Source organism: Myotis brandtii, unplaced genomic scaffold (genome assembly GCF_000412655.1).
Source record: "Myotis brandtii unplaced genomic scaffold, ASM41265v1 scaffold251, whole genome shotgun sequence".
Lineage (NCBI taxonomy): Eukaryota > Metazoa > Chordata > Mammalia > Chiroptera > Vespertilionidae > Myotis > Myotis brandtii.
In genome coordinates, this window is record NW_005359516.1 from 2,277,022 (window position 1) to 2,290,401 (window position 13,380).

General features: G+C 41.1%; 1 protein-coding gene and 1 long non-coding RNA gene across 2 annotated transcripts in view; both read left to right on the forward strand.

The window, feature by feature from the left end:
• The first annotated feature begins 1,366 nt into the window (after window positions 1–1,366).
• TGFA (transforming growth factor, alpha) overlaps window positions 1,367–13,380 on the forward strand; it is a 93,923-nt gene continuing 81,909 nt past the window's right edge. Inside the window, exon 1 of the mRNA XM_014540937.1 lies at window positions 1,367–1,494. Coding sequence (XP_014396423.1) covers window positions 1,476–1,494 — 19 coding nt within the window. The 5' untranslated portion in view covers window positions 1,367–1,475. The remainder of the gene's footprint in view (window positions 1,495–13,380) is intronic.
• LOC106726350 lies at window positions 5,961–8,854 on the forward strand. The gene is made up of 2 exons (XR_001362410.1): window positions 5,961–6,192; window positions 7,013–8,854. It is a non-coding gene; the product is annotated as an uncharacterized LOC106726350 (long non-coding RNA).

Consider the following 13,380-nt stretch of genomic DNA (forward strand, 5'->3'; position numbering starts at 1 on the left):
GCAGCTCCCAGAAGGAGGACTGGATGTAGACCTAAAGAACGACATCCTAGGATGCCAAGTGTCACTAAGGATGTTTAGAGATGAAACAGGTCAGCTTCCCTGTGGATTTGGGACTGAGGCCAGTAGGAGGCATGAAGTAAGATGTTTCTCCATTGCATGGAAATTTTGTCTTTCAGTGTAGACAGTGGTGGTTGGCCCAGAACACAGGCTTTCCTTCCTGGGCAGCCATAATTACCTGGGTTGCAGGTCCAACCCTTGTATGTGGGAGGTAACCAATCGATCAAATAAATAAATAAGTAAATAAATAAATGTATTTACTAGAACTTCTGCCTTCCATCTCACTTTCTAGATTGCTAAATACTCATCAGGGCCACATGCATCTTTCATTTGCCCATTTCCTCGAGTTGCTTTTCTCTCTGATTTTCTTCACGTCGTTGAAGGCAGTCCCAGGCAAATCAGGCAGTGTGCCACTGCTCACCCAGATCTAGAAAACCAGTATCTCTCCTCTCCTTCCCATTTTCATGGGGACACTCTGAGAAAGAATCAGTTAATACTCCTGATTACTTAGAACCTGAGCACTGATTGAGGTTTTGGCAGAGAGAGTGTGGAGACTGATGATTAAATGGCAACCCTGGAAAAGTAATCCAGATTCCTGTGGTGGCTGCCCTCCCATGTCAGGTTTCCATCGCTGGCAGAGCAAACCTCACAGGGGCTTGGCATCTCCAGTCCCACATCCTCCTTTGCGTCCAGGGAGCAAGATGTGTAATCTTGGGCAAGTTACTTAGCTTCTCTGTGCCTTGCTTTTCCCATCTCTGAAATGGTGATATTAATAGGGTTGTTGGATGTATGTAATGAACATAGAATAGTGCCTGGCATGTAGTAAGATCTTAATTAATCTTAGCACCATCAAGTTATCCTTGCTATTAAGTGAACCCCATAGAATTTCATTGCAGGTTATGTCGATTCCATAACTGGGAGAGTGTCTGTCTTACTCATCTCATCTCCCTGCTCCCCATCCTTCTTAAGCCAGAAAAATACCACCCAAGTTAAAAACCTGCCTAATGATTTTTGTGAATATCATTTGGCAGATGACAAATTCAAGCAAGTTTGGGAGTTCTTTTGCACATTGTGAATTCTTTAATTTTTGATGCAAAATATTTGTATTTCCTCCATTACATTTCATGGTCGGTTGTTTACTGAATTCAGCACTAAGTTCCAGTTTTCTCAACTGTAAAGTGGAAATAAAACTGTGCCCAGCTCACAGGTTATTATGAGAATCAAATGAGATGGAAACGTGGAAGCTATTTATAAACTATAAAAAAGAAAGGGTTATACACAAATGAAAGTGATATTGTGATACAGAAGTGGGTTTTATAATCTAGAAATAAACATTATTATTTTTCTGGCAGCTCCCAGAAGGAGGACTGGATGTAGACCTAAAGAACGACATCCTAGGATGCCAAGTGTCACTAAGGATGTTTAGAGATGAAACAGGTCAGCTTCCCTGTGGATTTGGGACTGAGGCCAGTAGGAGGCATGAAGTAAGATGTTTCTCCATTGCATGGAAATTTTGTCTTTCAGTGTAGACAGTGGTGGTTGGCCCAGAACACAGGCTTTCCTTCCTGGGCAGCCATAATTAGGGAAAGTTCACTTAGAACATGGATGTAAAGGTGTATCTGGAGCCTTAGAAGCTGCGTTTCCCATATTTGCTTTTCCAAAATTTGGTTTCCTCGGAATTTTTCTGTAATACGCCACATCCCCTGCAAAGGGGACCTTTCTTGTACGAATAAATGATGCTTCGTGCCGTTGTGTTGCTATGGTAACATACAAAAACTAGGTGACTTTTTCCATTAGCCCTATCTCTGAGAGCCTTTTGAAAGCATGTTTGAACAGGGTCCTACTCTTTGGGCTGCCCACTAAAAGGGATGGGCAATGGGAAGTGGAGGTTGGGTCAACCAAAAAAGGGAACAGCCTGACACGCTGAATTGGGCATTGTGTGCTTGGTTTCACAAGCACAACCTCTGTAGCATCTTCCACAGCAGTGCCCTCAAATCACAACCACCTGGAGGGTTTGGTAAACCAGATTGCCAGGTGGGAAACAGGAGAGTTTGCATGGCTAACAAGTTCCCTGGTGTGGCTTAGGCTGCTGCTGGGGAGACAGGGGAGGAACACGGGGGTGGGGGGGGGGGGGAAACCACTGCTCTTCAGTCAGTTGCTGTTAGGGAAGCTTCTGGCTTAACCAATTGCATTTTATCTACAAGTACATTCTGACATTTATAAATGCCACTGTGGATTTATGAGTAACTATTAAAGGTGCTTGCCTCGTTGGCCAGGGCAGAGTGAGAACTCTTGCTGAAGTCTCTTGTTCTAAGTGTTCTTGTACTTTACCCAGGGGAAATGTGAGAATCCAATGTTATTAGACTTAAGCTAACCAATGCTAATCATGTCACTCCTTCTTTCTCTTTTTGGATTGCCAAAATTGACTGCTGTTCTGCTACCATTTCAAATATGTATATTTTTTACCCTCACCCGATTATATATTTTATTGATTTGAGAAAGAGAGGAAGGGAGAGAGAGAGAAACACTGATAGGTTGCCTCCCATACATACCCCAACCAGAGATCGAACCCGTAACCTTTTGGTGTACGGGACAATATTCCAATCGACTGAGTTACCCGACCAAGGCCATTTCAAATATTTTTAATCACCTCATTTTTAAGCATAAACTTAAAGTATAAACTAAACATTAATATGTTTAAAATTGCATCTAGATAGAGATTTGGGTACTTTTGTTTTTGTTTTGCTTCCCTCCCCTCCCCCCTCCATGAAATGTCAAGTATAAAAAAGCCTGAAATAGGAAAGCCTGAAATCTGGGCTACCGGAACCATCTCTTAGGAACTCTTCATTTCAAATGCAAGGCACATTCCCTTTAGACCAGTGGTTACCCACCTTTATTTGGCCATGCCCCACCTAAGCATCTCTAAAATCCTGATGCCCCCCTGTGACATATAATTCTTATTATTAAAAAAGTGAACTCCTATTCACGTGGAGGAAACCTAAAAGGCCATTAACTTGTTCTAAACAAGCTTCCAAAGAACATGGCATCCATGAAAGAGAAAAATAAAAGAACGAAAGGACAGTTGAAGTACTGAGGAAGGAATCACTAAGAAATTGTTAAAAAAAATAATATGAAGTGATATGAAAAAATAGCAAATAAAGTTTCAAAACATATAATAGAGAACTGAAATGCATAAATGTCACAATATATATTTATGTACTATATATGAGGCCCCTAGAACCATAAGAAATGCAAAAAAATTCACTGTTAACAGCTCACTCTCTAATTGTCCCCTTTAAAAATCAAATTACCCCCTGTGGGGCGTGTGCCCTATGTTGGGAACCACTGCTTTATACCAAATCTAAAAATCTGGGTAAATTCTTTAGAAATATTATGGATTGGTTGTATTGAATATGACTTAAATAAATCATTACCTAGGCTTAAAGAACAAGTTGGAAGTTTATTGAAATGGAATTTCATGTATTTGCTAGTGCTTTCTAGTAAGTCGTAGGAAACCATTTTCTTTCATGTAGAGTCTCTCCCCTTGTCAAGTGAAATCTCAGTACCTTTGCTTTTAATTTTTCATTGTCCCCTTACCTTGCAAAGCTTTCCATTTTCCCCACCTTCTCCTTCTTCTTTCTTGTACTTCTCAGGTACTTATAGATGCTTAGGGCTTCTTCAAGAAGGCATGTACACATAACTGCGTTGTGTAACAAGCTTGTACATATAACTTAGTGGAATTCCAGCCTGCTATTGCCTTGCTTTTGTTTTTGTTTTAATCTTTGAATATGTTAATGTTTCTGGCTAGGAACCTCAGCAGCAGAGTTCGGCCCCTCCATGTCCTGCCTTGGATTAACCTTGGTTGATACTTGCCCTCTCTTTTCTACTTGTTTGAGGGCAGAGACTCAGTCTTCATCTCTGCCCTTGGCCACTGTGAGCACAGGTGGAGCCTCAGAAGTGACTACTAGATGCTACGATAGCATTTGAAGTAAGAGGACCCAGGCTTGTGTGGGAGATTTGTGTTGTTGTTGTTGTTTGCTCATTTGCTCTTTGTCTTTTGTTTTGTTTTGAAGATCACTACTTTTAGGTCAAAATATTGGATTCTTACAAAGAGGCCATATCTCCAGCTTGAGTTTGAATGAGGTCAGTCAGTAAACAAGTCTCCTGGGCACTTAGAGCTAGATGTACCTTAACTGCTCCTCCAGCATCTCTTGCCAGGTCTGCGGCATTCTCTGTGTAATTAATGTACCTCCAAGAGGTACCGGAGATTAACTGGCTAAATGGTACACGTAATTTGGTGACACAAAAGCAGCCAACACTGATAAATGAGAGGTTTGCAATTACACACTCTGCCCCCTCCCTCCGCAGGCCTTGGCAACCAACTGGGAAAACACAAACTTAGGATCCTTTTCTTAGTTGAAAGAAGCAGCGGGGGTGGGGGAGAGGCAGAAGAGAGGAAAGGGGGAATAAATGGTGATGGAAGGAGACTTGACTTGAAGTGGTGAACACACAATACAATATACATACAGGTATTATAGAATTGTACACCTGAAGCCTGTATAATTTTATTAACCAATATTACCCCAATAATTTTTTTAATTTAATTTAAAAAATTAAGACATGGACACGGACAATAGTGTAGTGAAGGCCTAGAGTGGGGTGGAAGGGGGCAAAGGGTGAAGGGTGATGGGGGACATATTGTCAACAATTAAAAAAAAGAAGAAATAGCTCAAGGCCTCTAACTTTTGCCATGGCAGTGGCTCTGAGGAATTGGCATATGAACTATGAAGGGACATAAACTGTTCACCTTGCTTAGCACCCAGCTCAGATGGAAACTCTGGGCTTGAGCACTTCTCACCTTGGATGGCTCCTGGGTTATTATTTTGCATTGGAGGAGCATGTCATTGGGCCAGTTTGCATGCTATCCACACCCCCTGCCAACAAATTGAAACAATGACAGATGTTTTTTTGCACATAGCAGACCTTGGGTGTTATAATTAGGGTTTCAGGGGATGAATCATAGGTCCCTGAACTAGAATGAAGAAAGCAAGCCTGGGGCCTGAGCATTTTTTAGGGAGGTGAGGTAGACTCGGACATTACCCAGTTGGGGAATCCTCCTGGATCTGGACTCTCTCTGAACCTCATCAACCACAACCCTGCCCCCCTCCAAAAAACACACAAAACATACACACTTAATGCTGGCCACGGTGCAGGCCACGTAGTGTTCACAGATGCACACCCTCTGCTTGCCACCTCTCCATGCAGGCCATTCAGAACACACTCCTTCTCTGCCAGCCTCAGTTATATCCTACTTATTCTTTTTCCAAAATGAAACGGAAATCAGAATCTACAAACAAAAGAATCTAAAAAACATACCCAGCCCTAGCCAGGTTGGCTCAGCAGATAGAGCCTCGGCCTGCAGACCAAAGGGAACTGGGTTCAATTCCGGTCAAGGGCACATACCTTGGTTGCAAACTCCTCCCCAGCCTGGTCAGGGCTCGTGCAGGAGGCAACCAATAGATTTGTTTCTCTCACATTGATGTTTCTCTCTCTCTTTCCCTCTCTCTTCCACTCTTCCCCCCCCCCCAAAAAAAAGCCCAAATTTGACTCACCAGAGGCATCCTCTTTACTAGGTTTAACCAACAGGTAGGTATCCTACCAGATCTCATTATGGGTATGGATACAGATATTTGTATATTCATTTTTTTCCCTTCAAAATGCCATTTAGTAGATTATGTTTCTAAATCTGCCTTTTATTTACAGTATATAGGGAAACTATTTCTGTGGCAAACAATATAAATATATCTTATCAACCTATAATTTTTTAATGACTATGACACATTCCATTATAGAATTATCATTGTTTATTTATGTATCCCTTATTGATTGAGATGTAGGTTGTTTCAAACTTTTAAATACCCAAACCTGAAATGAAAATTCTTGCAGCTAAATTATTACTAGCGTCTTTCAATTATCTTCTATGGACTAATCCCCAGAGCTGGATTACTAAGGTCAAAGGTACACACTTTTTCACCTTTTAACATGTTTTGACCATCTGCCCTCCAGAACAGCTGTACAAATTGATACTTCTACCACCTACGTGTCAATACCTATTTATCAGCAACCTTGCCTATGGTGAATATTATCATTTTCTAGACTTTTCTAATTATGTTGGTAAATGGTATCTAATTATTTTAATTTGTATTTCTTTGGGTAAGACCAAAGTTTGGTAGAATTTAAAGATTCTTCACGTTTGAGTATTTGAATTTACTTGCTTGTGAATTCCCTATTTCTGTCCTTAGACCATGTTTTGAGTAGGTTGTTTTCATGTTGATTTGTAAGCAGTTTTTAAAAAATTAAATTGAAAATATTTTCTTCATTTTGCCTTTTAAACTTAGATGTATTGTGTTTGGGTTTACAGACGTGTGATTGTGTTTTTACTTTTAAGGACTTAAAATCTGTTCATTATTCCATTGTGATTTCTACTTTTGCATAATACTTAGTCTTGGGGTAGGAAGGCATTTCAATGACTGATCTCTCATTTTCCCTTGTACTTTTAAGTTGTGACTTTTTGGGTTTAAATTTCAATTTCTTGGGAATGTATTTTGGTGTAAGATGTGAGATAAAAGTCTAACTTGCCTTTTGTTAAATAATGATCCAGTTACTCTAAACACCATTTGTTGAATAATTTATTATCTACTCACTGAATTCAAATCCCACAATTTGTCACCTGATACATTCTTAGGAGTACTGGGTCTGTTTGTGGAATTTCTGTTCTTTCCACTAATATGAGGCTCACCCTGTAATGAATCATTCTTTTGGGTTGGGAACATGTCATTGCCCCCGAAAGTTGGGATAGAAAATATTGAGAACTGGGAAAGCAGACAATGCATTATAGTGAGCATCACTTCACTTCTCCCTCTCATGGCAAGACTTCTCCTTCCCTCCCACCCAGGGCATGTTGGAAGAAGAAACACTTGTGGTGGTGGAGGAAATGAACATTAATGTGGTGACAGAGAGAAGGATTACTTACCATGTTCAATCCCTGGGGAGAAAGGATGCCTTACCTCACTCTTCCTCAGCTTGGCCGAGGACTGATGAGCATTGGGTCTCTACTGAAAGGCATGATGAACCTGCCTATGCTCTCCTACTCTTTCTGGAATTTGTGCTTTGCAGGATTTGGGGGTCACGAGGCAGCCCTACAATCCACTATGTGATATTCTGGTTAACAGAGACTGTGTATTTTCATCCCCCTTCTCAAATGGGAGTACTATGGAGTATGCCGAGGCATATCTGGATCCACAGACCAAAACCAACACATCTCCCTGGAATAAGGAATAATTAAAGAATCTAAAAGGAACTTAGCTGGCAAGTTAGAACATTTTCTGTATTAAAACATACTCAGATATATTAGTGAATAGAATGGAAATTGAAATATCAAAATTAACTTTTAGAACATAAAACCTCAAATAAATTAGGGTGTGTTTTTTTTTCCTTTGTTGTATACTGTGCCCCAGACTCTAAAGGAATGGGTATGAGTTCCTTCCTTTTGCCATTTCAGGGATTTTAATTAAAATGTTTGAGAAATACTGTCCCATGTGGGTGACTAATTTTCAGAAATTTAGAGTAGAACAAGATGATAACTAAAATAAATAACTTTATCATAGTCTCCTTACTTTGAATTTAACTTGCTTTCCTTTTTCAAACTTTTCCTAAGGTAAAAACTTAAATTATTGATCTTAGTTCTTTCTTCTTTACTAATATATTTATTCAATGTTATAAATTTTCCTCTAAGTGCTGCTTTAGCCGCATCCCACACAGTTGAATGAGTTGTATTTCCATTTTTATTTAATTCAAAATACATTTTATTTCTGAGATTTCTTCTTTGATCCATGTATTATTTATAAGTGTGTTGCCTAATCTTCAGTATTTAACTCCTTTGTAGTCTAAAAGCAAACATTGAATGATTTCTGAGCTTTTAAATTTATCAGTGTGTGTTTTATAGCCCAAAATGTGATCTGTTTTGATAAATGCTCATGTGAGCTTGAGAAAGAATGTGTATTTGGACAAAATAGTCAATTATATCCAGTTGGTTGATGGTGTTGTGGAGTTCAATTATGTCCTTACTGATTTTCTGCCTGCTGGATCTGCCTATTTCTGATAGAGGAGTGTTGAAGTCTCCAACTCTGATAATGGATTTATCTATTTTTCCTTGCAATTCAGTTAATTTTTGCCTCATGTATTTTGACATTCTGTTGTTAGGTGCACACACGTTAAAGATTGTTATGTAACTTCATCATTCTTTAATGATTCAGAAGCTATTTCAGGGTCTCTCGGTGCCTGAAGGTCATCACTAGTAAACTCTGATCCCCACATGGTACCTGTAATTATCGCAGAACTTCCATTACTACCTGTGAACTGGAAGTTCCAGTGAGTAGTTTTCTCCCTGACTTAGTTAAGCAAAATTCTGCTCTATTGTAAATTTCCTTGGGGGAGAAAAAAAGTACAAAAGGCATAACTCCACGTTCCTATATTGGGATCAAATGCTATATCAAGAGAATGGGACCTCTGATGAAGGCCGTCATTTCAAGTAAGTTCTTATTTTGAACCTTCTGTAGTTGTAAAAGGTTTTGGTGAATGAACTGGTTATGCCCCAGTGAATAACTTAAAAGTTAGAGATTTACGCTTAGGAAAACAACATCAACTCAATGTGTAATGTGAGCTTATTTCTTGTGAAGTGCCTCTTTCCCTTACTGTGGAAGGGAGGGGAAAATGAACAAAAGTCCTTTCAACTAAATTGGATTTATCTTTTATTTCTGATAAAAGGCAGGACTTTTTTTTTTCTTTTAACAGTAATAACAAAGGCATTCGGAGTACCTCCACTGTCATCCCATGTAGACTATCTCCAAGTGAGCAAACAGTGTGATTTTTGTAGGCTTGGGGCTAATGTAATGTGGTTCTTAATTCACCAATGGCAGCCACTTTATTCACTTGATGCTGTATTATAGAGCTAACGGGCTGAATAACAAAAATAAGATTCATCAGCTCAAAGTGAGGGATGCTATTTATTTGTTTGTTGAAATTACTTATTTTGTACATGGATTGTGCAGATTCTCTGCAGGGTTTGGTGATATTAATGCAGAGGGCCGTGACCTAGCTCTTGTGCCCCGCCCCTGAATTTTTCATAGCTTGTAGCAGAAGCAGACACATAGTTTTTCACAATATGACGAGATACACAGCGGGCACCTAGGGCTCAAGAAGAGGGTCCTTGGTATGACGGGGCAAGGTACTCTTTGAGGAGATAATGGCCACCACTTAGCACAGTGCCTATATATGGTAATTTCTTTAAGTGCTTTATGTATTTCACAAACTCCTTTAACCCATCTAGAAATCCTATGAGATATGATTATCCCTATTTTTGCAGATGAGCAAAACTGAGGCACAAAATGTAAAGTAACTCACCCAAGCTCCCATAGTCGGCAAGTGGCAGAATTAGGATTTGAACCCAGAATCCTTGCCCGCTGATCTAGCCATCTCACTAGTGTGCTTCTCTGTGTCGGTCATGGAAGACTCTGGATGCTGAGGTGTCTGGAGTCACTCACATGGGAGAGTGCCATTTTGCAGCAGACACTAGGCTCAACGTAATCAGATTTTCAGACAGCCACTCCCCTAAATATTTACCATATTGAGAGTACTTTCCATGCATGTAAGTGTCATGCTGGCTAAAAAGAAATCTTATTACTTTCCAACACTGTGAAATATCATAAAGAAATGAGTGTGGTAGAGTTTTGTTTTGTTTTTTTCTCTCCTTTGGTCAAGACTTCAGATGTTCAGAGGACAGAAGATCACAAGACTTGTGCTACCTGACATTTTTTGTTGTGACCAGGGAACCTCTAATAAGAAATTCATTAATGGAGACCTGTTGGCATTTCTGCCATAATTTTTTAAAAATATATTTTTATTGACTTTAGAGAGGAGCCTGTTGGCATTTCTGCCATAATTTTTTTTAATATATTTTTATTGACTTCAGAGAGGAAGAGAGAGGGAGAGAGAGATAGAAACATCAGTGATGAGAGAGAATCATTGATTGGCTGCCTCCTTCATGCCCCGTATGGGATTGAGCCCGAAACCCAGGCATATGCCCTGACTGGGAATCGAACCATGACCTCCTGGTTCATAGGTCAATGCTCAACCACTGAGCCATGTTGGCTGGGCTCTGCCATAAATTTTTTAAAGGGTGTTGTTTTAAAGGATGATCTCTTCCATTTATGCCTGAAAGTCACAGCACGTGAACTGTAGTCTCTAAAGCCCTCTACTAGGGTGCTGGCTTCACCTCCTCCTCACCCTGTTTCCACACCTCCCCAGGTGACATTCCCCCAAATAATAGCGGAACATGGCAGAGTCTTTAACACTTTTACTTTAACACATTTAGTTCTTCACAGTCCAACTAAAGATAGAATCTGGGTTAGCACATTTGCTAATAGCTGGCTTACTTTCAGACTCTTCACCCCCAACTTTAGCAATGACATGTACCCACAAAAAAGCACATGCATTTCCATTGACTTGATGGAGTAGCTGATTAGAACAAAATAGCATTTATGGTTTCACCTGTCCATGGGGACTTTCTTCATGCAGTTGGCAGCATTTTTTGATGACCCTTGCACCTCTGAATAGATAGTTTAATATCTGGATCCTCAGGTGTTAGATTCTACCCATGTTTATTAAAGGTGATTTTCCCCCTTAGGTAAAGGTGAAGATGTTGTACGCATTGGCAAACTGTATCACTAACACGTGAAACAGTCAGTGGGACGGACCTCCTTTGCAATGAGTGAGCGGCTGAAAAAAAAATGTAGGTTTTAAAAATCAGTGTCTTAATTAAAGGACCTTATTTGATAATCCTTTTCTATAGTAATCTCCCTGTAATTGGTTTGCTTAAAGTGGGTCACCTCCACTGAAGTGCCCCTCAAACCCCTCCCCCCCAATATTGACTGCTTGGTAGTTATGTAAAAGCCCATCCTGCTGGCCCATGGGGGAGGAAATGCTGATGTTTTAGGGAGCCAGGAAACTAAATTATCTCCTGAGGTTTAAATACACAGATAGTAGCTCCTTATAAAAATTCCGTTGTTCTCAGAGCTGAGTGCCTGCCTGTGTTTTCCACGGGGCTTCTGCACACTGCCCCACAGACTTTCTTGATCTTCACTTGCGTCACCTAATATCTAGTGACCCACTATCAAACATTTCTTTCTTGATTGATGCTCTTAGTTGTAACATTCAGCTGGAGAAAGAAAGGTTTAACCTTTTGGAACAGAACAGTCCCTATGGGTCAAAATTCCTTCATCTTTTCAGCTTGCAACTCAGAACCCAAGGAACCAGAATTGCAAGGAGCTGTTCAGTGATGACAAGGAAAAGTCTTTGGTGAAATGAGCCTGCTCTTTCCAGCAGAAAAGAAAATAAATGTGCTTCATCCCCCCTAGATGGGCTTCACCTACTAATCAGAGAACAATGCTTTCCGCTTTCCCGCTGTTTGCTCCTCTCTGAGAGGAGCTGCCTGAAGCAGGGACAGGGTTCTGCTCCAGGGGTGACTGTGCCCAGGCGGAGGGTGGAGACGGTCTGTCTGAGAGGCAGCTCCCTCTGCGGAGAGCCCCACAGGCCTGCCCTGCAGATGGACAGTTTATCTGAGTTCCCAGCCTTGAGAAGTGAACCAGAGAGGGGTGTGGGTGTGTTTGTTATGCCAGAAAATGGGATATGATACGTGCCTTCCGTGGAATATACCATTACGCAAGGCAGGTACCAGCTGGCCTGTGATTGGGAGAGAGAGTCAACCCCTCTCCTATGTGCGTGGACACAGCCCAGAGCCCAGTTCTGGCTCAGCCAGGAATGCCCTCTGGGGGCTGTGATGTCATCTGACTCCACTGCGGGCTGAGCCGAGCAAATGTGGGTGAGCGGCCTCACTGTTTGGCCTTGAAGATAACAGTCATTAACTTTTGTGAAAAGGCATGTTTAGGCTCCCAATAGAAAGCATTAAAGAAATCTGGGTTGTCCTGAACTACCCACCTACATACTGTCCTTGGTTTTCTCCACTTTAGCCTCTTTCATAAATGGTTCAGTCATTGTTTTCACCTGGGCTGTTTAACACCTGATGAGCTATTTCCAGAGGCTTCACAGCAGACATTTCCTGAAAATCTGGGGCTTTGTTTATATAAAAACCTTTGGCTTTGAGGAGGCGGAGAAATTGGGTAGAAATAGTATTGATATTCTTAGGTTCTGCCTCCTTTATGCTGGGGGAAGGGAATCCACTTTGATTTTGTCGTCATACCAACGGTGCTTCTGGATGGCCTCTTGCTCCATTGACAGTAATTGTGTGTGAGAGTGTGTGCATTGCATGTAGAGGTTTCATTTCCTACTTCGTGGGCCTTTTCTTTTTCTTGCTCCTATTCTCAACTTCTGCGGTGCCTTGCTCAAAACCTAACATTGAGTGGTTGACAAATACGTTTTTATTAATGACAAATCATTTACCCCGTTTCTCTCTTCACTTCTCTCTTCCTCCTCCCACCCTCATTTCCAAAACTTCATTGACGTAGCAACAGATATTACAGGAGCAGAAATGGGAAATGGTTCCACTTTCTAGGTCAACTGTGATTACTTGGAAGTGGCTGTTCAGAAGGATTTAAGGCTGCACCTGTGGGAACAGTGCTGTGATCAATTAGTAATGTCTGCTGCGGGCTGAGTGTGGATGGGGTGATACATGTGCATTGTATTTGATTCCTGCTGGAGATGGTAGGACACTTTAAGAATGAGAAAAATATATGTGTTTTCAAGGAACTGGTTGAAAATGGTATGTACCACTTATGTCACTTACATTTCATGCCCTTTTTAACACACTACTCTGATTTTTAAAAGGTGTTCCATAAACCTAATACCATAACCATAGAAGTGTTACAGAGTGCTGTTAGGCAGGATTAGCATCCCAGCAAGGCAAGAAGCCTCTGAGGGTGTGGACTGGTATGTCCTGTCATCATTCAGGACACGGGTGTTTGCCTCCCTTCAAAGTAAGAAGCAGAAAACCACAGCTAATGCTGGGTGACGAAGCTCTGTGGTGACTCAGGTCAGCCGGTCTGGGGCCCTTGTTGAGTTATCAGCAAGAGTGTTCTGGCTGCCTCCTGATTCACAAGGAACACTGACTTCTACCTGTCCTCGAGGGAAGGACTCCTTTCCCAAGAGGATACGTGGTGTGTTGAATGCTCAGCTGAGTGGCCAACTTAGGATCATTACACTTGCTTCAGTGAAGGCCACTGTCTGTTCAGTTCTCTCCCACAGGCATCA